Here is a 27,373-nt window from a genome sequence, read left to right as displayed (position 1 = left end):
TTTCACAAAAAAAATTTAATATGGAGAACATGAAATGCGAATTATTATCTGTAAACCAAATTATAAATAAGCAAAAAGATGAAAAATTTGGTTTATAGTGTATGAAAGAAACAGGAAATACTAATAAAAACAAATATTTTTATCCAAATATTTCAGGCCAAATAATAGGATAGTTCCTCACTTGGCCCAGTCAGCTGTCAATCAATAAGCCTTTTTTGAGAAGGATTTTCCAATTTTTGTGGAGGAAATAAGATGCAAATACACAACAGATACAGTACTCACAGTGGTTTTTATGCATGGTCCTCAGTAATGTTAGTTTCATCACTGCTGGGCTTGATTGCTATGGACTTTCATATAGGACTCATGATTAATTACATGAAATAGTGCCAAATGAATGGAATGGAATTAAAAAAGGGGGTGCAGAAAGTCATTTGGAAATCGTGGAAGACTTCGTAAAAGGGGGAGTTTAGGTTAGCCACAGAACACACAGGCATGAGAAACACATGCATCTATCACTTTACAGATATTTGCTGCTGGTCACAGGATAAACAGGGGGCCAAGTAGAACATGAGTGAACTGCTATAATCCATCAATAGTGTCACATAGTGGTGACATTGAGGGTTTTAGAGGCAGGCTGCCGTGTGCCCAAGTCCAGGTGAAAACACTTGCTAACTATGTCACTTTACACAATTTGCACAACATCTTCAAGGTTTAGTTTCTTCATCCGTGACATGGTAGTGCCTGCCTCCCAAAGCAGTGGTGACTATTAAAGCAATCAGCCCTGGGGCAGGGGTGCCTGGGGGGCTCCGTTGGAGAAGCTTCTCCAGTGTCTGCTCAGGTCATGATCTCGGGGTCCTGGGATGGAGCCCACGTCGGACTCTCTGCTCAGTGGAGAGTCTGGTTCTCCCTCTGTCCCCTGCTTGTGCTCTCTCTCACTTGCTGTCTCTCTCAAATAAATAAATAAATAAAATCTTTTAAAAGATATAATAATCATCCCTGGAACATGCTTAGTACAATGTCATGAGCAATACATGTCTAATAATTATTAGGGATTAGTAGTAATATGGGGGTGGAAGGGGTTGGTCATAGACCAAGAGAAATATACTCTAATGGAGGCACCTGATTAAAACTGGAGAAGTACAATTGTCCACAATCAGGACACAATTACAGTTATATTATTGAAGCAGAGCATAAAATTGAAGGAACATGTACTGAACCATAAGAGCAGTCCCTACATTCTGTTTTGCAGAAGCTTCTGTGTTTTGTCTCAAAGTACGAGATTCAAGGCTGCCCTGGCTTTGCTCTACCCACTACTGTCATTACACCTAAATGTCATCTCTCCTTTAACCATGAGCACTCAATTAGCATGAGAGCTCAGAGCCACCTCCTTTGTGTGAGCTACTCGTGTTCTCAATCCGAGTGAACTGGCGGCATGCTTTCTGGATTCCTTTTCATAATTGCTTCTGTTTCTCCCATCTCATCTTCCTTCTTCCAGAGAATTTAATTAGCTTGTTGTTTACCATCCCCACTAATGAGGAAGTGAGTTGACACGAGGTCGACGTCAGTCCAGCTGCAACCCTCTCTCACTGACCTCCACTCAAGTTTCTTGCTGCCCTTTACCATCAGCGGATGCTCTGCAGAGAGCTGAAGCCTCGCTGCCTCTGTTTCTTCTTCTTCTTTTTTTTTTAAAGGACAAATCCATTAACTAGCCAACACAGAGGAAAGATCTTGGGAAAAGCTACAGCATAGGCATAAAGTACACTACTCATAACCCTGGCCAGGTTGGTTTAAGAAAAAAAAATGAAGAATATAAAAGCCTCTCCTGAGCATGGCTTTAATAAACCTACATGTCTTGAAAGTTAAAACACATAAAAACACGTCCAATTTGTTCATCTCTGTGCTACTGCTATCACCGTAGATAGTTTTAAATTTTCAATCTAAGATAATAAAGACTAGAAGAGATCACAGAGAGAGAGAAACTGGGTCAAAGTGTTAGAAGTGAAATATTTTTTAAGATGATCGCATTCTTCCAGTAATAAACAAAGTCCAGTGCTATAATAGCTCTGTAATTCTTCTCTGGGATTTCTGAAACCCTTGGGCAGCAGCAAGATGAGAGGAGAAGGAGGAATGAGGGCTCTGCCCCTTTCCTGATGCCGGTTCTTCCACAGGTCATCCCAGCCCACAGCTAATGGTCCTTTAATCCCAGCGCTATCTCCTTGCTGTAAGTGGGACAGGCAGGCAGCTCTCCCTTTCTGACTTTGGACATACCACCCACAACCAGGTAACATCGAGGATAGCTTGTACAGAAAAGGAGGTTGTACAGTTGGGAAAGCCTGGGTTTTGGAATTAGACAAGCCCGGGTATTGGAGTGTGGCAGAGTATGCCGGCCCAGAATATGCCACTTTGGCATCCGGTTTATTTTGAGCTGAAGGCAACTGAGAAATAGTAGATACAAGAAGAGTGCTCTACCCTCCCCCTATTTGCCTAAAAGCAGGACATAAACTTGTGAAGGTGTCTCCCCTCCCCTCTCTATCCAGGAAGGACAGAAGTTAATCAAAGGAGATAACTCCACACCCTTATCAGTCCAGAAAAAAACACCGAGGAATCAGCATCACAACCTCACTGAAACCAGCCTTTATCTAGCATTTGTTTCGCCATATATTTGCCTTCCCATAATTTGCTGCCCCAGAAGCTCAGTGCTTTTTCCTTTGTCTTGTCACTTCTTTAAAAGTGTCTTATACTTTTTTTTTTTTTTTTAAGATTTTATTTATTTATTTGACAGAGAGAGACACAGCGAGAGAGGGAACACAAGCAGGGGGAGTGGGAGAGAGAAAAGCAGGCTTCCCGCAGAGCAGGGAGCCCGATGCGGGGCTTGATCCCAGGACCCTGGGATCATGACCTGAGCCGAAGGCAGACGCTTAACAACTGAGCCACCCAGGTGCCCCAAAAGTGTCTTATACTTTTGCTAAGATGCTACATAAGCCCAAGTTCTAACCACCCCCTTGAGTTACTCAGCACTGAATACTCCTGGGTGTATGTGCAATGCACATGCTAATAAATTTCTGTTTGTTTTTCCTGTTTTAATCTCTTTTGTCAGTCTCATTTACAAGGACCCAGTCAAAGAACCTAAATGGGTTGAGGAAAAAGTTTTCCTCTCCTCCAGTGTAAATCCTAGTTCTGCTTCTGTCTGTGTGTCTGAGCCTCAGTTTCCTATCCTGTAAAATGGAGGGAGTAATAATATCTATCACAATGAATGGTAAGGATAAAATGAAATAGTGCGTGTTGAGGGCCTGGATGGCTCAGTTGGTTAAGCGTCAAACTCTTGATTTTGGTTCAGGTCATGATCTGAGGGTTGTGGGATTGAGCCCAGTGTGGGGTTCCATGCTGGGTGTGGAGCCTCTCCCTCACCTTCTGCCCTTCCTTACCACAGTCTCTCTCTCTAAAAAAAAAAAAAAAAAAAAAAGTACTGTGTGGAAAGCTCTGGCCCAGTGCGCAATGCCTGGCACTTCCATTATTGGTTATTATCACTACTCTATATATGAGTGAGTGAGTGTGTGTGTGTGTGTGTGTGAGAGAGAGAGAGAAAGGAAGGTAAGAAGGAAGGGAGGATGCGAGAGAGTGAGGGAGGGGAGGAAGAAGAGGAGAACAGGAGAGGAGAGAATAACAAGGAAGGCAGACAGATTGGCTCCAGGACCCCGAGCCTATGTCAACTGTTTTTACTTATGGAATACTCTTATTACTATATAAGCATATTGTGCCTACCTGATCCCAAGCATCAATTTCACCAAAGCAAGTACATTCAAATACTAAAAAAAAAAAAAAAAAAAGGTAAAACTCTATTTGGTCAACCTGATCTCTCTCTGCAGAAGTGAACAGAGCTTCTGGCTCACGCAGACAGAAATTCTCCTTCCCCTCCTGCCCCTGCAAGCACCTTCACCTCTCCAGAATCAGGCCTGCCCTCTGTGAGGAAGGTGACACAGGCCTCCATGCAAAACAGAGGGAGAAGGTATTCAGGGATCCCTCCATGCAACAGAACTGGCAGAAGACTGTAACTGAGTAACATATAGTAGGTATTGTTGCACATTTCAATAAGGGCATTTTAAAGACTGAAGCAAAACAACAATGGCAACAACAAAAGAACTCTGTGGTATCCATTACCGTATTTAAATATATTTTCCTGGGCATCTTCCCAAACATCTTGTCCTGGTTTTCCTTTAAGTTCCATTTCTTCCACAGCTGTTCTCACTTCTACGATCCCTGTTTTTTCTTCTTGAGCTGAAAAAATGACTGAAGTGGTTTTATTCCCCTCCATCTCACTCCTTCTCGGTATCATGTACCCTCCATCCTTCCTCAGTTTCCCCTCACCCTTCTTCAGTTCTTCTCTTTTCTCCATAGTCTTTTCTTTCTTAGGCTTTGGTGAAGTTGGATTTTTGTCAAGGCCCATTGCAATAATGCACCTATGAAAAATGTAAACATAAGGTGTTTATTAACCTTTATATATAACATTGTGGAACCTCAAAGCTTTTTAAATCACTTATTTCTTATTCCAGTAAGAAATACTGTAAGAAATATTTTATTATAGTACACATAGTTAATTAGAATAAACTTATTTTCTGATTCATAACTAATTCTTGTAAATGAACACAATCAATTATTAATGATTTTACCCACGGTAATTTGAACAAGAAAACAACTTAACAACTAAGAACAGTTGTCACAAGCTAAAACTTGTGCCTTTAAAGCATTTTTTAGCCTTATTACAGAGTCCAATAAACATATTCAAATTCTTAAATGAGAATTACGTGATAAAAGAACATTCAGGTATATAAACAGGGAAGCTGAGATAAAAATAATCAGGAGAAGAAAGATGCCATTCAGTCTCAGATAATTTGTTATTCCAACAACACAACAACAAAAGACTTCTATACAAGGTTGACTCTAAATAAATATGATTGATTTTTTAAGAAACATATATAGTCAAATGTTCTTGTGCCCTTTAAATAAACACCTCGGAAGCCTGCATGCTTATTTTAATAGAACCGTCATCATTGTTTTTAGAATGGCCTTTTGAAGCCCGTACAACAATCTTTTAGTGACTTTTCCTGGCAATAAGCTTTCGTTCTTTGGAGATGGCAATAATTTGTAGAGGTCATGAAGTCATTCAAAGTCAAATCTGGTGAAACAAGCAGATGATCTGAATATATTAAGACATTAAAAAATATTTTAAAAAATCAGTCATAACAAAAGTAACATGAATAAATCCTTCTATAGCTTTTTTCCTATCTCTCAAGTTAATATTGAAATAAGAATTCCAATTATGATAATAATACATATACATACAATAATATGTATGATAATATTATACAATAATGTACAATAATACATTAATAAAAATATGATTATGCTAATAGTAAGATGATTGAGTGACGCATTAAGAACTATCATCACAACTTGACAAAGGAGGAAACTGAGGCTGGCAGGCCTCAATGCCTTGCCCAAGCTCACCCAGCAGGTTAGTGATGGAGCTGGATCCTGGCTCAGGGTTGCTAGACTCCATCCCCTCACAACGAGGTACAAAGATATTATTAGATTACGGGTGTAGCCCTCCCAGAAGGACAGCCCCATGGACAGATGTTACACTGCAGGGCTTCCCACCAGGGAAAGTGCTCACACTCTTCACCAGAAACTAACAAAACCTGGAGAAGTTCGCACCAAGGCCTAGAGATGATCCGTGACCTGAGAAAAGTGCCTGGCAACTGTCAGCCTCCACCAGCCTCCTCCTCTAGAACTACCTGCGTCCCCTTCCCTACACAACTTAGTGGGAAACTGAATCAATAGAGCACACAGGTGAAAACAGATCCAAATGTAGTCAAGATGTATCCATCCAGGAAGAACAGAAATAATATGTAAAATTTGAAAACTGCCTCAGTGTGAATTAGATTTAATGGCAATTTCTTGAGCTAAAGATTTCACTGAATTTCAGCCATCCCCAGTCTAGAAATAGCATAGGCATCAATCCTCCCAGCTTATGAGAACTTAGTTATATCACTTATCTTTTCAATATCCCCCCATAAAATAAAGCTAAAAGGATTTGCACTCAAAGTAACTATCAGGCTGTAAAAAATGAGATAATAAGAATACACTTACCTCCCCCATATTAAGCACGATAAATGTTTCTTGCCTGTAATGATGATGTACTTAGAACACTGCTTTCCTTGGAATAAAGGTGTCATGAATCTTCACAGAATATGATTACTAGCATTGCCTTCTGTTCAAGCTCTTCTTCCCTTATCAATGGCAACACCAAATCCATCGATTTGGAGCTTCTGATCTGCTGTTACTTTTGGTTTATGTTGTGACTACGTAGAGGCTTTGATGCCTCCCTACTGCATTCACAGACTTTTTATTGCCCATCTGCTTAGGGGAATTGGATGAACAAAGTGAGCTACATCTGTGCTCTCCTCGTCACTGACTACCTATTTGACTTCTGAGTCAATTTGAGGTGTTGATTCTGATTACTAAAGCTCAACGCAGTCTGCATTCTACTTGGCTAGGCAATTCTTCCTTCTGTGCTTCACTCTAGCAACTGAAAATAACTACCTTGTCTCTTCAGTTGCCACGACTGAGGGATGGGTACAAGTGTGCAAACTCCACACTTAGACTTGACCACCGCTGAGCCGTTCTTGTTTTCTGAAGACCTTAAACAGGTAATTCCTAATCATTTTTAGAACTAGAACTCCCTATTGTTGTTTTAAATAATTCCCTCCTCATAACAAAAGTTCCAGAGCCAGTACTTTTAAAATGAATGAAAATTAATTTCTTTTTTAACAAATTAGAGGCATTCATGTACACCCCCTTAAAATAATTAAAAGTATCATGGATGTGATCCCCCCAAAAAGGTTATATAATAAGTGAATTATGTTAAATTTTATAAATATTTATTTTATATTTATATTATATAAATAAATTTTTAAAAAGTTAGCAGACCTAACAGGCCTTATTCTTTAATATCACAGTCATTTTATTTTTATTATTTGAAAAGGTCAAAGAAAGAAGCTAGAGGGAATCAAATGAAATCATATAAAAATTGTGCATGGAGTAATAAGTGTTAAATAGGAAAGTAGATGTCATCCATCAGATTTTAGTACTGATTATTAAACCTCCAAAGAAAGTGTTTACAACCAAACATTTACAGCTTGGATTTATACAGCAACTCTCAAAGAATGCAATGTGTTTGTGCATGGATGACTGTATATAAGCTCATTAGCTTTCCTGGGAGGCAAACAGAAATTTGTTAAATGACTTGCCCACAAATATGGAGAAAGTATATTTGAGTTGGAACAGGAAAACAGCCTCAGGTGGGTCCTAAGTACATCTGGGCACTCCTACTATATTGCTCTAGACCATTGACTGTCCCACTTGCTGGATGACTCTTTCACACCTTTTCTCTCCCCTAAAACCTCCAATGCCTTCTTCCTTAAGTCTTAATCTCAGCTGATAAATTCTTGGATGACTGAAAATACAGAAACAATCAGCAGAGAACTTCCAGTTGATCCCAACACTTCCATCTGACACATATTAATTGGTTTACTTGCTATTTGCCTTTCCCCCATTAGAATGGGCTCCACAAGGGCAGGAACTTTGGGTGGTTCACTCCTGTTTTCTAGCTTGGCATATATCAATATTCCATGAGTACTTGCAGAAAAAAATTAAAGAAAGCCTACAAGCAAGTGTCCTAATTTCAAACAGAATATCCAATATGAAAGCTGATAAGCAACAGTCAAAATTGACCCTTTATCATGCATTTCATTATGCCTGAGATTAAAACTAGGGGCATGAGAATGATAACCGGGCCACACCATAATGCAAGCATGACCTGTCACGCCCAACCATATAAGACAGATGCTTGGCACATGCTTTGGGACTCCCAAACCAGTTCCTAAGAAGAATGAGAATGAAACATCCTCTCTCCTTCACTTCATAAACAGAACTTAAAGCAGTATGAGGAAAGGGAGAGAGAGAGAGAAACAGAGTTTGGAACACCACCAGCTTTTATCCCCATGATAGAATACATCTGGAAATCTAACTTAGATCTAATAATTTAAAACACAACACACCGGGTTATAATAAGCAACCATTAACTTAGACATTTTGGGCTCATTTACACTGATAGCTTTGTTAACAAACTGTGGTGAGAAATGCATCAGTAGAAGCATAAAGAGGAAAATGTAGCAAACGTGCCCTCTACCAAAGGACACTGGTTTCCATACTTGTAACAAGGAGATGATCTCTGCACGCACACAAACCCAAAGTAGCCTCCTTTGCCTCCAAGTCTGGAACCTTTCCGATGCTTATATTCACAGCAGGAGCTTAACCTGTTCACCTGCATCCCATTCAGAAAAAAGGTGAGACTGAAGGGGAAACCATGGTGCCTTTTGGAAACAAACTGAAAGGTCTCTGGAATTAAAAAAGTAAATACATCAGTGAAAGCAACTGATTTTGGACTAATATGTTCAAAATCACACTTTTCTATTAGGTAAGTACAATATTATGCTCTAGATCACCTTTCCAACTTGAGGACAATTTTTAATCATAAAAACACATGCTATTATTTTTATTTACAATAAATACTCCAAGGCATTATAAAACTCTGATTTGTAATAAAATAATAACATTATATGAGCTCTTACTATGGCCAGGCATTATGTCCAATAATCTTGGGTGTGTTATTTCTCAACAAACACATGAAGTTTAGAGAATATTATTATCACTAGTTTCTATATGCAGAAATTAAAGTTCAAGGGAACTCAGTCATTTATCCAAGATCATACAGTAAGTAGGGGAGTCAGTGTTGGGAGTCCCAATAGCTCTCTAGATTTCATCTTGCTATTTAGCTACTGATAAAGTATATGGCAAGAGGCTACTGTGAGCTCAGTAATGCTTTTAAATAAATGTGTATTTTTAGCTATGACTTGAACCAGCCTAATACATATATGGATGAGGTAGAATTATTCCATCTCAAATCCATTCTCAGTTCTGCTTGGATTTGGGTCCCCTTCTTGTTCTCCTGCCCACCCAAAAGTCCACCAATAAATTAAGAACCGCTGCTTGGAGTTAATAATTTTTAATCATCCCAAGTCTTTTTATAATGCTCTTTGGAAAGGTCTCACTCTAGAGATCCCAAGTTCTGGATCTAAGAAAACCCTATGTTACAGAGCGACTCAGAAACCTGCTTTTCATGACAGTTCTAATATCACTTCCTACAAAACAAGTCTCTCTGGACTCTTCCACTTGCACAAATGATGGAGTTGATCATTTCATTTCTCTGTACACCTTCCTTGTTGTTGTTGTTATTATAATTGTTTAAAAATATGGCAATACCAGGACTTCTCAAACTTTAGTGTGCATCAGAATACCCTGAAAGGTTTGTTATAACACAGGTTGCTGGGCTTCACCCCAGAGTTTCTGATTCACTAGGACCTAAGAATTTGCATTTCTATTAAGTTGCCAGGTGATGCTTGAGCTTCTGGTCCAGGAACCTGACTTTGAGAACCCTGATGTAGATGTCTGCTGTCCTGCATGTTTGGGTGAAATCCATGAGAGATGGAACTGGTCTGACTCATCTTTGTTTCCCCAGGTCCCAGGACAATGGCATAGGAGGCCCCCAATAACTAACTAATAAATTATTATTTTAACCTATTTCATAGTCATCTAGAAATACTATGTTTATACCACACTCTGCCCCTAAAAACTACCTAGATCAGTTGTTAACTTGTACTAAAGAATAAAATTACTGGAAAGGTAATTCCATCATTTATACCTTAGTATTTGTGATGTAAAATTCAAACATACAAGGGAAGAGAAACTTGAAAAGTTAGCATCTGGGGAAACTAAGATACAACAGATTTAAAAATCCGCTTGTCTTAATGATATATGGACTCCTAAGTATTGACTAGAAAGCGAGTTTGACTGCTTTCTTTCCAGAAACTTGAATTGGACATTCACGTCATATGATCTATTATGCTGCGGCATCACATCCCTTAACTACCTGAGGTCCCAGCCCAGGAAGAAGGTGCAGCTAAGGAAATGCTGAGAATGGGCTCAGGAGGTGGACTTCTCGAGGTGACTGCCCTTCCATTGTGTAGCCATGTGGCTAGAGAGCGTATCCACCTATTATTCCATTCCTTTCTCTTTTTTTTCAAACTTAACTGAACAAGAATTGACACCCTCTGCTTTTCTTCCCTTGTTATTACTTTTTTAATTTTATATTTTAAAATTTAATGACACTTTCCAACCCTGACTTAATGGTTTCTGCATGGAATAATGGAAATAATATAGACCAGAGTTTAGAAGATTTGGGTCCTTGTCCTAGTTCTTCACTTATAAGTTGAATGTCCCTTGGTGGGTCACTGGACTGTTGCACTTCAGAATTCTCATATAAAATGAGGATGGCCGTGGGAGGGGGTGAAGGAGTTGGGTGGAGGGAGCTATCCAGTTTACCCACTTCACTGAGTAGCCTCACAGATTATATAATGTACAGTGTTAGAAGGCATTCTACACTATTTGTAAAACATGGTTATTCATTGTTGACTGGCAGTGGCTCGCACTGTTTTAGGCACTAAAGAGGAACTAAAATACTGAAAATAAGATCAAATATGGTCTCCTGACTCAAGAAGTTATATAATTGAGCAGGAGAGACAAAAACAATATGCCAGATTTCTAGAGTGAGGTCCCCAAATCCTCTCCCCTTAAAATTTTGTCTCTAAAATTGGACCAAAGACTTAAAACAAACTGAACAGCAGTTCAAAAACTACTGAACTTTTCATAAGAACAGAGGGAATCCCCACTCCCTCCCCCTCCCCCACCAGCATTTCATCAGCAGAGTTCCAACAGGGGAGGGCAGGCCATAAATAACCAGCAGCTTCCCTGTCAGTGGGGGCTGACTTTGTCTGGAGCAGAAAACAAAAAAGCCTTGGCCAGTGGCGTTACCAGTAATAAGTGGCAATCTTGGAGGCAAGCTAATATGGAAGTTCAGAGATCCTGCTAACTAAGACTGCAGTTGAAATTAGGGCAAGCACCCAGGCTGGTGGGCTAGCCAGAAACTTAACAGGGAAATACAGGCCATAAGGCAATTATAGACACATTTGATAAGCTCTCCACACATCCCCGGCTGATGGGAAGTGGCATGGATTGGAGTAGGCCCAACCTATTCATACATCCCTGGCCCACCGGAAGCTTGCACCCACGAACAAAGAAAACCTGGTGGAAAATAAAAATTAAAGCAGACCTGAAAACTGCCTGAACTTTGGATGGACTCCTGAACCCATTACTTTGGGTTGAATATTGCCCTCTAAAAATCCATGACCACCCAGAACCTCAGAATGTGACCTTATCTGGAAATAGGGTCTCTGTAGATACAAGTAGTGAAGGATCAAGATGAAATCATCCTGGATAGTGTTTTGTCGAACAAATTCAATGACTGACATACTTATAAGAAGCGGACAGGACACACACAGAGACACACAGGGAAGAATGACACGTGAGGACAGAGGACGTAGAGCTGGGAGCCCTGGGCTACAAACCAGGGAATGCCATGGATTGCTGGGAATCACCAGAAGTTGAAAGAGACAAGGGAAAATTCTCCTCTAGAGCTATTAGATGGAGGATGGCCTGCTAATAATACCTGATTTTAGATGTCTGGCCTCCAGAGCTATGTGAGAATTAAATTTCTGTTGTTTTAAGCCACCAGTTTTGGGGATTTGTTACATTAGCCCCAGGAAAGGAATACACCCACACACAGATCCATGGTACAAGGTGGGGGCTGTACTTTATTCAAAGTCTTCTGACTTTGTACTGGGTCAAAGTTTTTGAACACAACCTCTGACAAATCACTAGAGATCAATAAACTATGAAAACACAGAGACAACCCAAGGAGGCCAGCCTAAAAAATAAAAAGAGATAAAATCTAAGCAGAGACACTACACTGGCTGTCTACCAAGGAGAGGGGGCATGGATTTCATGGATTTCCGAGAAGTTACTAAACAGACAACAACAAAAAGAGTGAGAACAATAACCTTCAAGAGGAAAAAGTCAGAATCCAGAATCCACAGTTGCTGTAACACATGATCGAAAATGTCCAGTTTTCAACAACAAAAAAATCAAAAGACATGTATGTAAGAAGCAGAAAAGTGTGGGCCATATTCAGGGGGGGGAAAGCCATCAAATCCACTCCTAGGCATCTGCTCAAGAGAAATGACCAGATGTCTACACAAAAACTTGCATCTGTATATTCATCACAGCATGATTTATAATGGTCCTAAATTAGAAACAGCATAAATGTACATGTAGTGGATGGAATACATTCGGTGGTATCAGAAGAGGGCAACCATTGATAACGGCTGTGAATAGATGACTCTCAGAAACATCAGGCTAAGTTAAAGAAGCAAGACACAGATGCTGCCTATTGTATGATTCCATTTATACGAAATGTCCAGAGAAGACATATCTGTAGAGACTGGAAGCAGATCAGTGGCTGCCTGAGGCTGGCTACAGAGAGTGAGGTTTCTTTGCCAGTGAGCACAAGGGAACTTTCTGAAGTGACAGAGATTCTAAAACTGGTTTGTGCCAATGGCTGCACAACGCTATACAACGCTTAAAAATCAGTGCATTGTACACTCACAATGGGTGAATTGTGGAATATAAGTTACACCTCAATAAGCGTATTTGTAAAAACTAAAAACTCAATATATATAACAAGTAAAAGAAAAATAAAAAACATTTACTCTAAGTCACAGTGTAATGAAATGCTTCGGGTTTCAGGGGAGATTCAGAGCCCCCGCCATGGAGAGAGGGATGAAACACAGCAGAAGTCGGCTGAGAAAGCCTCAGAGCCTCAATGTGAATCTTACGAGGTGGATAAAATTTGAATTTAAAATCCTATCTTGAATTTAAAATCCTTTGTCCTATTGCAGACAAAGGAATAGCGTTCCAAAAGACAAGATAACAGCATGGGGGTGGGGAACCAGTGAAGCAGCTGGTTTGTGAGGGAGTAACGAGGAATGCACAAATCGGTACAAAGGATCAGGTTATGAAAATACAGGAAAAGGGGGCAGAAAAGGAAGGGATTGTAAGAGGGTCAGAAAAAAGAAAAGTTACTTTGCTCTTTGTACCCACATGAACCCAGGAGGCCAAGGTTTGCCTTGTTTGAAAGGATGAACATGGTAAATAAAAATGCCCGTGAAGAACTGTACTCTTCACAAGTAGCAGAAATACTTGGTGACTTCATAGGTGTACATAATAAACAATCAATATGTGGCTTGATGTCTGAAATCAAACTGAAAGACATCAATGAATTACTAGGGGAATAAAAGATGCACTTGCCACATTCCTAAATAATTAATTTTATTGTTATTTCTCATCCAAAAGCAAGACAAATGAACGAATGCCACATTTTTAATTAGTTTACTGCTCCAAGCAGAACGTTAAACGCCTTTTTTTTTTTTTTTAAACAGAACTCTTCTAAAAACCTATTCACATTTCACTGAATCATGCACAGCTTTGATTTGTAAAACGGGCAGATTCTTTTCAGCCCAGCTAAATTGCTAAGATTGCTGAACCACAAGTCAACTCTGAGCCACCCAACTTTTCAATTTCCAACAATTACTTTCCTGGCAATCAAAGGGCAAGCTGAGCCAAAATTATTATGTGGACAGGATTCAATTATTTAAGTCCCCATTCCATTCTGTTATTTAATTCTGTCCAATGACATAACAAAAGTCAGTCCCAGGATCAATAGGTATGCAAAACAACACTTAGCCAAGTAACACTCTCCCTTACTCTTTGGTTTTGCACTGTTACCACAGAGTATATGTGGTCTTCCTGAAAACATTCAGCTAGCTAAGCCTTGTTCTTATTTTTGTATGTACCATGTTTTCCAGCAGGCAAATAGACAGGCACTGTCTTGAAGAAAGTGTGATCCAAGACCCAGGAAAAGTTTCATTCCGTTCATTCCAATTGTAGACTATAGCTAATTTCAGCAATTCTTCTATATTAACACTTGGAAGCTACACTTTCAAAAATTAAGTGTATCTATCCCACTATCATTAGGGGTTTCCTACCTCTCATATTATGAAAATGTAGGAAACCCTTTGCCACTAAGAACAGCTAACTGAGCAAGGGTTCTGCGCCTAATCAGAGGTCCAGGATCTGCTCTTGACCAGGCCCCAAGCTGTGCGTGCGACCTTAAGAAGCCATCGTACCTCTGGACTTCTCTCATTTTCCTCATCTACAAAATGGCAGGAATGAACTCTCAAATGCTATGACAAAATGGCAAAGTAAATTACATTTCAGCCAGGTATATAAAATGGGGAAAAATAGTTTCTAGCATTATTTTTTATAAATAGGTTTTATAAATCTTTATCAAGTTAAAACATTCAAATGTTTACTCTTTCTTATGTTGGAAAGTTTTAAATATTTAATCCCTAAATCTGTCTAGTTTCTTTTTGAGTACTTAAAATTTTTAGAATTAACAGTCACTATTTTTGAGTGATGAGGGAAATCAGAAAAGCCAAAAGTAACAATTCCATTCTTGCCCCTAACTCCTAAGACTCCCTAAACTTGTATCAAGATTGCCCAAATATAAGTATTTCTTTTACTTAGTAAAAATGCAATTGCTTTCTAAACAGAGTTTCTTAAGCAAGGAAATAACAAATATAATCCTATAACAACTTGTCTTTTTAATTGCTATTCCACACAACTAAATATTGATGAAAACCACTTCAGTACAATATGTGAAACCCTATATTGGATATAAAAATTATCTTCTGCTAAGAAACATGGATTTATGATCAAATGAAAGCAGAAATGTACTAAAATCCATCTAGCCAAATTCCGCACCAAGTTATTTAGGTGTGATTCATCCTGAACTTTATTGGATTTGTGATTTTATCTCAACATTTTTCTAAAGAACAAATTGCCAATCTGGTATTTTTCTCTTAGAATAACGTATGATATAATTCACTATGGCAGGCCAAATAGTTAACTTGTAATTTGGGGGACAGTTTATTCATGCAACATTTTAATGATCATATATCTCTATCCCAAAATTAATCTGTTACAGGGTTAAATCACTCCAAATTCTTTCTTCCACAATCTGCAAGAGTAATTGCTGCTTCGGTTTCAATCATGGAGCAGTAAATCTAGATTTACTTTGAGGCAGCTGGTTTATAAGTCCCTGGATACGCATAATTTCATAGAGTGATTGAAGTCATTTTGATATGATATCAACGATAGTTTATCTATAGCATCAACTTTAAGCAACTTAAAAAAATTCAAATTTTATATGTACCTTTTTCAAGTAGTTTGCCTTTGTAGACACAAAGGTTTTCCCCACCACAATGCTGTTGATAAACTTTTATTTCATCCCGAAAGTCTGGGTGATCATGAGACAGGTGCACAGTTTTCCCCAAATAGATCATTGTAATAGCTGCATTGCTATGCGGTGGTGTTTTATGAATCTTTCTTGAATCCTAGAATCAACAAAAGAAGGGGGCTTATTAATTAATTACCTTCTAATCAGAGAGAAATGATACTGTAATAGGAGGAGTAGAAAAGGCTCTTCCCTAGCAATAAAACCTTGATAAAATGTCAGTCTTCCTAGTGTACAAAAAGTCAAGCCAGTTACCAAAGAAATCTCTCTAACAATTATATGCATTTTGGCTTTGTATTTTTAATATAAATGCCAGGAATCTGGACAAAGTTTGTCTCTTTTTATTTTACCTGTGTGTGATATTTTACATAGTATCAGTGACACTAAGAGGAAACCGCTCTTAGTTCTTTCAGCTGGTTCTCAGATAAAGATTCAAATCAAATTAATTAAATATTGGTGACATAATTTTGTTCTAATTTGATTGATTTTGTGATTTAGCAACCGTTTTTTGCAATTGAGTGCTTTATCTTTACACTTGAGCACTGACAATGTATCCTTCCCTGATCTTCTTCTATGTGAGAGGGGGATGGCACATGTTTGATTGATTCCTTCTAGGGTCACTCTGAGGATTAGAGATGTGTGTTACATGCCTAGGACTATCCATCTTTACAGGAAGCATTTATTCAATGAAGAACCAACATTATTAATATTATTTCTCATATCAAACAGTAAACTCAACAACAAGAGCAACAACAAAAACCCTGTTCTATGGTGTTCACACATTCATTTATAAAATAAACAATGAATTGAGGGGTCCCTGGGTGGCTCAGTTGGTTAAGCGACTGCCTTCGGCTCAGGTCATGATCCTGGAATCCAGGGATCTAGTCCCGTGTCGGGCTCCCTGCTCAGCAGGGAGTCTGCTTCTCCCTCTGACCCTCCCCCCTCTCATGTACTCTCTCTCATTCTCGCTCTCTCAAATAAATAAATAAATAAATAAATCTTTAAAAAAATAAAAATAAAATAAAATAAAATAAACAATGAATTGATATGCCAGAGATGAAAAGAAATGTCCTCTGCCTGGCCTCCTCATTTATATTCTGAAGTATTTTCACAAGAGTGAATGAGCAAAGTGTTTATCTAACCTCTAAAAGGAAGAGGAGGAAAGAAGCAGGAAAAGGAAGACGAGGAGGCAGAGAAATAGTCACGGCTGGTTGAGAGACTTCCAAGAGAGCCCAGTAAGAATACTGTCGGCTCGAGAATTATACAGAGGCCAGGCAATACTTCTAATCTACTTCATTTTTCTAAAAATCAATTTTCAAACTAAATGAAAAATGTGAAGAGACCAACTTTCAGTGAATTCAAAGCAATTATCTGCATTTGATTTCATTGAATTATGGGGGCCTTGGAAACATGCATTTTTATTTTTTTAAATAACAAAGCTGCAACAAAAATTTCTGAAGGAACTACTAAAATATTTCCATCTCCAAACCCGTCCCCTTCCACTTCAGAGGAATTTTTTTTTTTTTTTTCTCATTCAATTCCATTTCTCTGAAGCAAGAACCAGAGGAAGTAAATCTGATTAAATGAAATTCTGCAAACGACAGTCTGGAAAGTGTAAACGGGAAAGGAAGTCCAAGATTTAAAATTTAAGTAAATTGTCTTGCCTGTGGCAAATAGAGCTCCCAAATAGACAGGTAATCAACAACAATAGTTCAGGGACGTCAGTAGCCATGAAGGTAAGTCAGCAACCTGGATAATTCTTGGCAGATTAGAAACATCTCCCTGAGTCACAGTTGAAAGCAAAGGGATGGTGGCAGGCCTGGCACCAAGTTGGAAAGTCATGCCATGTTTGCTGTTGCCTAGGCCGCTGTGCAGCTCGACATGCATTTGTTCAGTCCAGCACATAATCACCAGCCTACGGCAAATCCGGCTCCCAGCTCCCACTAGAACATTTAGTGATAGGATGGATTAAATAAGAGCGCCTCCTTTTTTGTTAAGCAATACTTTCCAAAGTGGCATGGATTCAGAGGTAGCCCTGTGAGCTTCTGGGAGATAAGCTCTATATAAATGCAAGGTAATAGTGAGATTAGGGTGGAGGAAAAGCCTGCCTCGTATGTACAAAATGAGGAAGGGGAAGTTGAAATGTTTAAAAGTAAAATAAAGGAAATGACAGCTCTTCACCTTTTCATTTACTCTTAATCATTTTTTTTTTTTTTTCCTGCTAAAGTGTGTTCCTGACAGCAACATCTCTTTTCTCTTGGGTCTAGTTACTTCGTTCTTTTTAAAAATATTCCCCAATTATTGCCACCATGTAACCTTTTCTGGATTCTAACAGGAGGCCCGAGTGACAGCTCATGATTAAATACATGCACTAGGAAATGAACAATTGTTTCTTTCAGTTGACTAAATTGCCTCTATACTTACCATCTTCCAAGGTTACAAGGACCCAGAATGATGAAACTTTAGCAAGATTTCACAGCCCTTTCTGCCGTCCTCCAGCAAGTATCAAAACCTTCCATGAGAATTCAGTTCCATTTCAGGAACTGGAGCAGGGCCTCATGCCCACGCATGACTAAGGCTTATCTTTCTTACTTTCCACACCACTTGCTTACGACTTTCCTTCTCATTTCTTTTCAAGTTATCTCAGGCAAGTACAATCTGAGCTGACAAACAGTAAGCTGGTTGAGTGGTTAACTGGTCAGTTATTACATATTTGTAATATTTAGCATTCAATTAATATACTAAATTTTCACTGAGATCTTTTATCTGTGCTCAGGCCTGAGTTGGGGGGGTGGATTTAAGAGACTATAAGGGTGTCAGAGGGCCTCTTCTTGCTGATAGCATTGGGCAACAATTCCTTTTCATCCACTTAGCTAAGCCCTGATGAACTCCGGGCATCATGGAGTCTTACCTAGACCCCTGCAATAAATCTCTAGTTAGTAGGGCAGCCACAGAATTTATCATCCAAACTGGGAGACATAGTGAAAGAGATATTATTAATAATTATGCTAAAAGAAAAACCCCACAAATTTGAACTGTTCCAGGAAAGCTGGGATGCATAGGCACTCTACTAGCTGATCTCCCCACTTCTAGCCTGGTATCTCCCCAAATCTCCTTCCTCCTGCATATGAGAGTGAACTATTATCACTGAATAGATCATGTGACTCTCCTGCTGGAAGTCTTCCAACAATCCCCAATATCCATGGGATAAGGCTCAACCTTCCTCAAATAACAACAACAACAACAAAAAGTCTTATATTTTCAACTCCTCCTATCTCTCAACTACTTGCAATTTCTTTTGATACGTTTAAAGGTCCAGCAGCTGCATAATTGGAGTGGCCCAAACCCTACCCACGTGTTTTTAATCTCCAGACCCATATAACTCTATAAATCACATGGCCTTGAAACTCTTCCCTTGTATTCCTCTCACTCTCAGTAGATAAAGATGGTATCTTACTGATCTTTACGCCCCGGTGTCTTGTCAGTGCTGACACCTAGCCAGGGCCTAATAAACATTGATCTGACTGGACACAGACATGGAACAATTAGGGATTCCACATTCTGTCCTTTGCTGAGACAAAAGCGGCAGTAAGTGGACCCCGCCCTACATCAGAAGCTTTCTGCATTTATAGGAACTCAATAGGTACCACAACATGAAAACTGATTCATGGTGTCCTGTTGAACAACACCTTTGACAAAGATTGATTAAAAGCCTGTATAGCATAATAAAAATAAAATAAAATTTTTTTAAAAAAAGAAACAAGGCAGAGGATCATAGGACAAGAGAGGGAAAAATGAAACAAAATGAAACCAGAAAGGGAGACAAACCATAAGCGACTCTTGATCATAGGAAACAAACTAAGGGTTGCTGGGGGGGGGGGGGGGGGGGGGGGGGGCTGGGGTAACCAGGTGATGGACATTGGGGAGGGTATGTGTTGTAATGAGCTCTGATGGTATTATATAAGACTGATGAGTCACAGACCTGTACCCTGAAATAAATAATATATGTTAATTAATTGAATTTAAATTTTTAAAAAGGTAAAAAAAACCCACATAAATCATGGGAATAAAGGGCACAGCATAGGGAATATAGTCAGATATTGTAATAGCATGGTATGGTGACAGACGGCAGCTAGACTTGTGGTGAGCACAGCATATTGTATAGAGAAGTTGGGTCACGATGTTGTACACCTGAAACTAATGTAATATTGTGTCAATTATCCTCAAATAAAAAATTAATTATTTGGGGGAAAAAAAAAAAAAAAGCCTGTATAAGGAGCATCAGGCAATTGCCATATTGGCTCTGATTCAGGCCTCAGGGGGAGAAAGTTCCGAAATGAGCCAGAGGAAGAGCGTGCCCGTGTTCCCTTCCTCAGACTTCAGGAAGCCCCAGGTTGTAAGAGAAACTTCTCACTATACTCAATTGGTTCCTCTCTTTCTCTTCTTTATCATGCTGGTTTTTCCTTGTTCTCTCCTACTCCCTCCTTTGCTTTTCCTATGCTTCCTACCACTGTGTAACCCGTGTCTCATGCTTATTCCTGGTCTGTCCCCCAACGCCCCCATCCTCCTGGAGGTATTGGAGCTCCAGGTTTTGAGGATGCTGAGTTGACACAGGAGCCTTCCCTTCTTCATCTCCTCAGTAGAATAAATTCAGTAAGTCTGCTCAGAGGTAGAAATTATCCAGCTGCATTTTGCTTGTGTTAAGAGGAACTGAAAAGCTTACGAGGTCTGCCCTTAAACTCCAACTGCTGCAGACCCCCAGAAGCATCTTTGGTTCTTTCTCTCGTCTATTGTTTAATTCTGCAACACCAGCTGCTAAGATATTTTGACTGTTGAATTGACATTTAAACCATTTTTCAAGTCCTTTCTAGTAATGTAGTTACCAAACCGCAATGTTAATTTTAAGCAAAAACACTGTTGAATGGAAAGGGCCTGAAATAAATCAAGCCTATATGAGATATGTTGAATTACCCTATATTAAAATCATGCTGATGCTTTCCTTTTTCATTCTCAAATCTGAGTCTACTGGTGAGGAGAACCAAGAGTAAAAAATACCGAGATAATACATTGACTAAGATGGAAATTTTTAAAAAATATTTTTAAAATAAAGTCAAACAAAAGAAATATGCAATCTCTCTGGCAAAACTAACATTTGTTAGGCTCTATTTGTTGTTGAAGAAAAGGGGTCTATGTCTGAAAGGCATAATTTATTTCCAGAATATTTACATAAATTAAATAGTATAATTAAGAGTTTAATTTTTTGCATGGATAACAAAGGAATACCTGTTTATGAACACAGTACTAATAAACACTTGATTAAATGTAAGTAAAATCAAATGCCTGCCCTCAACAAGCTTCATAATCTAGGAGTAGAAGTAACAAATAATAAAAGTAGATGAGTATTGATACTAAGCAGAACAGAGTAAGGGGCATAAGAAAAGTAAGAAGATCCTTTTGAAGAGAGGAAGAGAAGGGACCCTATTCTGTTGTGCAGAAATCACTACAGAACATAAAGCCTCTGACGGAGGCTGGGAAAGGCGGGTTTGATAGCATCCTTCTATCTCAGGTGCTCACAAGCAATTCACAGAGAAAGAGCATCTCTGCATTGAGGAAACACCTGACTGACTGTGATTAATATCTGCAAAGATTTGAGAGAAACAGGCTCATAGATAATTTCCATATAATTTGGGTTTGAGGATTATGAATGCAGGCTCTAAGTGTTGGTCTACTGAGTGTGTATACTTAGCCTGTCACTAACTAGTTCTGTGACCTTGGCCAGCTTATTTAACCTTACTTGCCTCAGTTTCCTCATCTTTAATATGGAGACATTATTTTATCTCTTTCCTGAGTTTATTGTGTGTATTAATGAAAGAATGTATGTAAAACACTGAGCAAAACTCCCAGCACGTGCTGAAGGTCCACTAAATAGAAGGTAGAAGCATTGTTGTTAACAGTGAATATAAGCATTTTATTATATTAAAAGCCAACAAAAGCAATTGAATAAGAATAAGTATATAGATGATTTAAAAGTGAGTGAATATCCTGCCAAAAGTAATAATAGAAAAAAGCACAGATCAGAGATGGGGAAGTGGTGAACCAACCAGCTGAGGGTCCAGGGAGTAGTTGGGTTTGGCTTGGATGGGAGCAGAAAGCTGGAAAGGACTCAGTATCTGAAAGTACTTGGATGCCAGTGTCTAAGCATGTCTTTGTATTCTGACGTTTTGACATCTGGGGCCTTACTGACCCTGGGGAGACTACCCCTCCCAAGACTAACCACTTCCTAGAGATGGTAAATGATTTGCCCGAGAGAGTGCTTTTCATGGACAAACTAACCAATGGAGATCTCACATCCACCCTCCTGCTACCTCTGCTATCTGGCTCTTAAACTCTGGGCCAGTGTTCCCCTGCCCTAAGCACCTCTGGAACAAGCAGCAGACAAGGGACAGCCTCCACACCCCAAAACCTGCCAAAATGATTCATACTATTCAATCCTAAACCTGCTTACCCTGTCTTTCCTGTTGCTTCTCTCAGAAACCACAACAAAAGCTCTTGCCCATGTTTCCCTCCCACTTCCCTAGTCTCCTGGCCAATCCTGGTGCTGCCTGTGTGGCCCCATGTGACACATGTGATGGATAACTTTATCTCTCAACTTAGCTGGGCCACAATGCCCAGATGTGGTCAAACATTATTCTGGATAGAACCCTAATATACATGGCATGTCCCTCCTTCTGGGAATTATAAGTGACAAACTGTCTTCAATGGTAATCATCTCTTGATCTATAGGTCTCGACACACCTGAATAATAATAAAACCTACATTTTAAAAGAACCAGGCAGAAGAATATACCTGCTTTCATTAGGAAAGAAGCTGGTGAAGGTCTTAAGCAGGGGAGGAGCATGTTGGGAGCTATTTTCTCAAGCTTCATTTAATTTCATTACATAGAATCTGTCAATACTGAGATGGACTTTGCTTGCTCTTGTTTCCGCTTCCTGCCTTTGACCCTCTGCACCCTGATTCTATCTGCTAACTTCCTACTTGTCTTTCAAAGCCCATTTCAAATGCCACCTTCTCTCCGAAGCACTCTTCAATCTCCTCAAAGCTAGCATTTCCTTCCTCTGATTTCTCATCGTGCTTTATTTATACCACTATGATTGTACTCATCACAATGTGTCATGGTTAATTGCAGATATTTCTGACTCCCCGGCTAAACTGCAATCCTCCTGAGAACAAGGATTTGGCTTTACTCATCTTGGTAACCTCAGCACCTAGCCCAGTGCTTGTCATAATCAATAAAAGCTACATCGAGCTATTTTTTGATTTAAAGGAAGAACGTAAGTCCATAGATGACTGCAACAGCCCTGTGAAGAGTTAAGTAGCAAACCTCTGACCTGGGGCTATAGCACTGAGAACGGAAAAGGATTATCAGACACAGGAGCCCTTGTCCAGGTGCTAGAGCTCTGCAGTCTGAGACAGCAACCGCTTACCCCATTTGGCTGTGGGGCATTTGAAAGGGGCTCATCGGAATGAGATGTGCCATAAATATAAAATGCTTACTGAATTTCAAAGACGTAGTATGAAAAAAATTGTATGATACTCATTAAAACTCATACTGATTACATGTTGAAATGACATTATGTTGAATATACTTGATTAAACAAAGTATATTAATAAAATTACTTTCACATGTTTCTTTTTACATTTTTTAGTGTAGTTCTTAGAAAATTAAAGTTGCATATGTGGCTTGCATTACATTTCTATTGGACATCTCTGGAAGACTTAGCAATTAACTGATGTATGATGCAGACAGAAGGAAGCCTAGGTTTTGAGCCTAGATTTTGAGATTTTATTGGGGAAAAGGTCGTGCTTTATGAGATACAAGGCAACTGAATGGAGAAGCTGGCTTAACCATGTCAAATTTGAGGGGCAGTATAACCTACCAATCAGGCACCAGTAATTGCACAGGGCTCATGGGAGGTCTAAGAAGGGGGGGATGGGGCCTGGACCAGATAGAGAGAAAGCCCAGACTAGTTCATGCCTGGAGAAGCTCCATTACACAAAACACGTAAAAAATAAAAACCAACTTTGTTTTGTTTTTTTAAATTAATAACCATAATGATTAAGTAGGCTCTTATTTGAAAGCCTGTATTTTCACATTTATAAACACTATTACGGGGCCATTTCCATTTTAATAGGCTGCTGTATAGAGTAGGTGACCAGCAATACAGTATGAGGACATGAAAATCTGGAGATGTGGAGGTAAACCTCAGAGCAAAATCTAACTAGTCTCGTGGATTCTGTAAAAGCAGTATAAAAGCTCTGCTGGTCTTACAGTGAAAGGAAACAAAGCAACAGGGCATAGTAGCAACTTGCTGGGCTGTAAGATCTACCACACCTTGTCATTTGGCTCCATGGATCATCTCCTAGAGACACAGAACACAGAAGGCAGGGACTGTGCTCTGCACATTCCTAGAGGAACAGGTGGTGGGTCACCAGCAAGCCATATCTCTTTGCCTTTTCCCTCCTCTTTTTATTTTCCTTCTAAGAGTATTTGGAGGATGTTTTGAGGATGGCAGTCATAAAATGAGTGAATTTAATGTGTAAGTTACATGCTACATAAATACATTTAAAGGCTAAAGTTTAAACTCAAAGATATTAAAAGGCTGAATGTAAAAGGAATATATATTCTTTGCTAATATAAAGAAAATTATTACTGTGAGACAAAGGAGATTTCAAGGCCAAAAGTAATGTGATTAAGAGGATCATTTTTTAAATCATAAAGAATCACCTCACCAGTAAGATAGAGTAATCCTAAAGCTGAGAGCATACAACCAGGTAGTCTCAACATTTACAAAGTAGAATTTGACATAATTACAAGGAGAAATGGACAGATCTACGATTACAGAGAATGAATTATCTCTAGAACTCAGGAACTGAGAAAGCAGATAAACAAGAATGCTAAGCATATAAAAACAGGAATGACATAATTAACTTCTTATCTATTGGGCATTTGTAGAACTCTACTCCCAACAGTAAGAGACTCATTTTCTTTACAAAAACTGAACATATATTAGCCCACAAAGAAGTCTCCACAAATACCAAAGAGTCAAAATCCTACAGAGCAAGATGCTTTTGAAAAGTAACATTTAGTGAATACAAAGGAAGGTCTTAGAATTTAAAAAAGGCACCAGAAGAAAAAACTCAGAATGTGTGGAAGATAAAACTGAAGAAATCTCCAGCAAGTAGAACAAAAAGACAAAGAAATAGAAAATAGGAGAGAAAAAGATAAGGATATTAGAGCATTAGTGTAGTAGTTCTATCATTCCCCAAATAGAGAGAATAGAAGTTTGGAAATGGAAACAAAACAAAAGACCAGCTCAAGCTGAAACCTCGTGACTCAGAAAGACAGACATGCTAAGGTCTGTCGAAGCCAGGATGCCAGCTGACACCAACCCATGTTGCTAACCTCGGTGCAGAATGTTCAGGGGAAGCTGGCTCCCGTGCCTATCTGTGCTTCCCTTGTCATGACCACAGACTGGAGAAGTCACTTCTCTCCTCTGTGCCCAGCTACAGAAGCCCATTCCCCTGACCATATTCCTGCTGGGCATCCGGTGGCCACACACTGGTCCACACTAGGACCTGAATAGATGCCCTGACCCTGGTGAGCCCCATTTTCCTAGGAAACACTCATGACTTTCCCTCTCCGACTTCTCCAGAAAAGGCTCTTAAAACTGTCAAGGAACCAGACTCAGACTCGGAGGTTCCATTTCAGCTTATTATTCCTGTAAATATTGTTCTTTCATTACAATGCTAGATTTGAGCTTATGTCTGAAGTTTTGTGTATATAAATGATAGAGCTTCAAAGAAAAACAGGACTCAGTTAACATAGAAGTCAGTAGGATGGTTGCTCTGGGAAGAAGTAAGAGATGTGATGGGACAGGAAATGCGGGCTCAAGCTATGCAGCAGGGCTCTACTTTGTTAAGAAATAATGATGTGTACATGGCTGTTTGCTTGATTACTGTTACTTAACTTGCACATATAGATTTTTTTTAAGATTTTATTTATTTATTTGAGAGAGAAAGAGCACGAGCAGGGGGAGCGGCAGAGGGAGAAGGAGAAGCAGGCTCCCTGTGAGCAGGAAGCCCGATGCAGGGCTCGATCCCAGGACCCTGAGATCATGACCTGAACCAAAGGCAGACGCTTACCCGACTGAGCCACCCAGGGGCCCTGCACATATAGATTTAATATGTTCTTATGGTTTAGGAGATATTTAAATCTTTTTTTAAAAAAAAGTATGACTAGGTACAGTTTATCTCAGTAATACACTTTAACATCCGAAAATCTAATGCTGTCAGCATGTGAATATGATGAGGAACTCACTGTTTCCACTACGCAGAGGCCACATCCTTCAAGAGCACGTGTTTGCTGGCTTAGTGGAGGGAGAACACCACCAGCATGCATAGTTCAGAAGTAAGTTAGCAGATGGGGTAGATTTTATTATTGCTCCAAATATTCACTGCCCCACTCTGTGAGAGGATGATACTTCCTACTGCATTGCCGTCATGCTTTGGCAATGGAATTCAAGTATACGTGACATGTTTCACACTGAGTGGAATCTTAGAAACATTCCGTGGTTCTGTTGTCCATGAGGGCAGCATGCCCCAGACCGGGTCTGTCCCTCCAGTCTGGGTCCCTGAATTGCAGCAGACCAACACAAGATGATAATGGGACCAAGCAATAAGCCTTGCTCTTCCCTTGTGCGGCCATCGCTGAAGTGCCAGTGGCCAAAATGAAGCTCAATCCCTTTGTGACTTCTGACCAGAGCAAGAACCGTAAACGGCATTTCAGTGCACCTTCCCACATCGTAGGAAGATCACATCTTCCCCTCTTTCCAGAGAGCTGAGATAGAAGTACAGCGTTGGATTCATGCCTATCTGAAAAGGGGGTGAAGTACAGGTTGTGGGAGGACCAAACTGGCACAGCTGTCCAGGCTGACAGGGAGAACAGGCCATCTACACTGAAGGAATGCCGCGAGAGAAGGCGGACGGCACAACCGTCCACGTGGTCATTCAGCCTCACAAGGTGGTCATCACTGGACTGAAATTGGACAAAGACCACAAAAAGATCCTTGAACGGAAAGCCAAATCTCGCGGAGCAGCGAAGGAAAGAGGACAAATAGAAGGACGAGACAATTGAGGAGATGCAGGAATAAAGTAATCTTATATACAATTTTAAATGAAAACTGTTAAAAAGAAAGAAACCTTTGTCATTGTAAGCTGAGTTGCCCGGGGTGGTTTGTTAGATGAAGCTACAGTCCACCACACCTCAGAGAACTTCGCAGTAAGAGAAGAGTAGACGACTCCAAGGCTACAGCCTGTGAAGAGAGGATCCCGTCACTCTGTGCAAAGCCTGGGGATGCTGACAGACAGCGACTTATTTTACAGGGAGGAGGAAAATCCAAATCAGAGAGAATGATGGGCAGTGGAAAAAGATACAATCGAGGACACAGGGTGGAAGTGGGCCTCAGACACCACGGATACAATGCTTTGTCCAAAACCGTAACCATGGAAGAAAACTGGGGAACATGGAATTGAAAGGAGACAATTTGAGCAAGTGCATGCAAGACAGGTCCAGTGTTTTGAGGCCCTTGATGAGGATAGCTGCCGGGTCGGAGTGAGGCGGGTTTACAAGAGCCAGCATGCAGTCTGCCTGCCGGCCAGCACTGATTCTCAACCAGTGAAATGCAGACCTCCAATCCGCTAATAACCACAGAAGTTATACCTAATTACTATTAGTTGTATATTTACACAGTAAAAGCTAAGAGATCTGCCTTCATACCAGCCTGTATCTATATAAAGTCTAACTGGCCGTAGGACTATTTTCTTCGCATTTTGAGAAAATGAGTACAACCAGCTACAATATTTTCAAAGAACATTGAAAGAAAATAT

At 39.7% G+C, this 27,373-nt stretch overlaps 1 protein-coding gene and 1 pseudogene across 1 annotated transcript in view; one reads left to right on the top strand and one right to left on the bottom strand.

Moving 5' to 3' along the window:
* ERICH3 (glutamate rich 3) overlaps positions 1 to 27,373 on the bottom strand; it is a 68,603-nt gene that overhangs the window by 27,895 nt on the left and 13,335 nt on the right. The window contains 3 exon segments of the mRNA XM_035018260.1: positions 4,159 to 4,457; positions 8,271 to 8,457; positions 15,347 to 15,527. Coding sequence (XP_034874151.1) covers positions 4,159 to 4,457; positions 8,271 to 8,457; positions 15,347 to 15,527 — 667 coding nt within the window.
* Positions 26,215 to 26,637, top strand: LOC118019266 (annotated as a pseudogene).

The sequence above is a fragment of the Mirounga leonina genome, unplaced genomic scaffold, assembly GCF_011800145.1.
Source record: "Mirounga leonina isolate KUSES-001 unplaced genomic scaffold, KU_Mleo_1.0 Mir_173, whole genome shotgun sequence".
NCBI classification, from domain to species: Eukaryota; Metazoa; Chordata; class Mammalia; order Carnivora; family Phocidae; genus Mirounga; species Mirounga leonina.
This window is presented reverse-complemented; position numbering and strand designations above follow the sequence as displayed.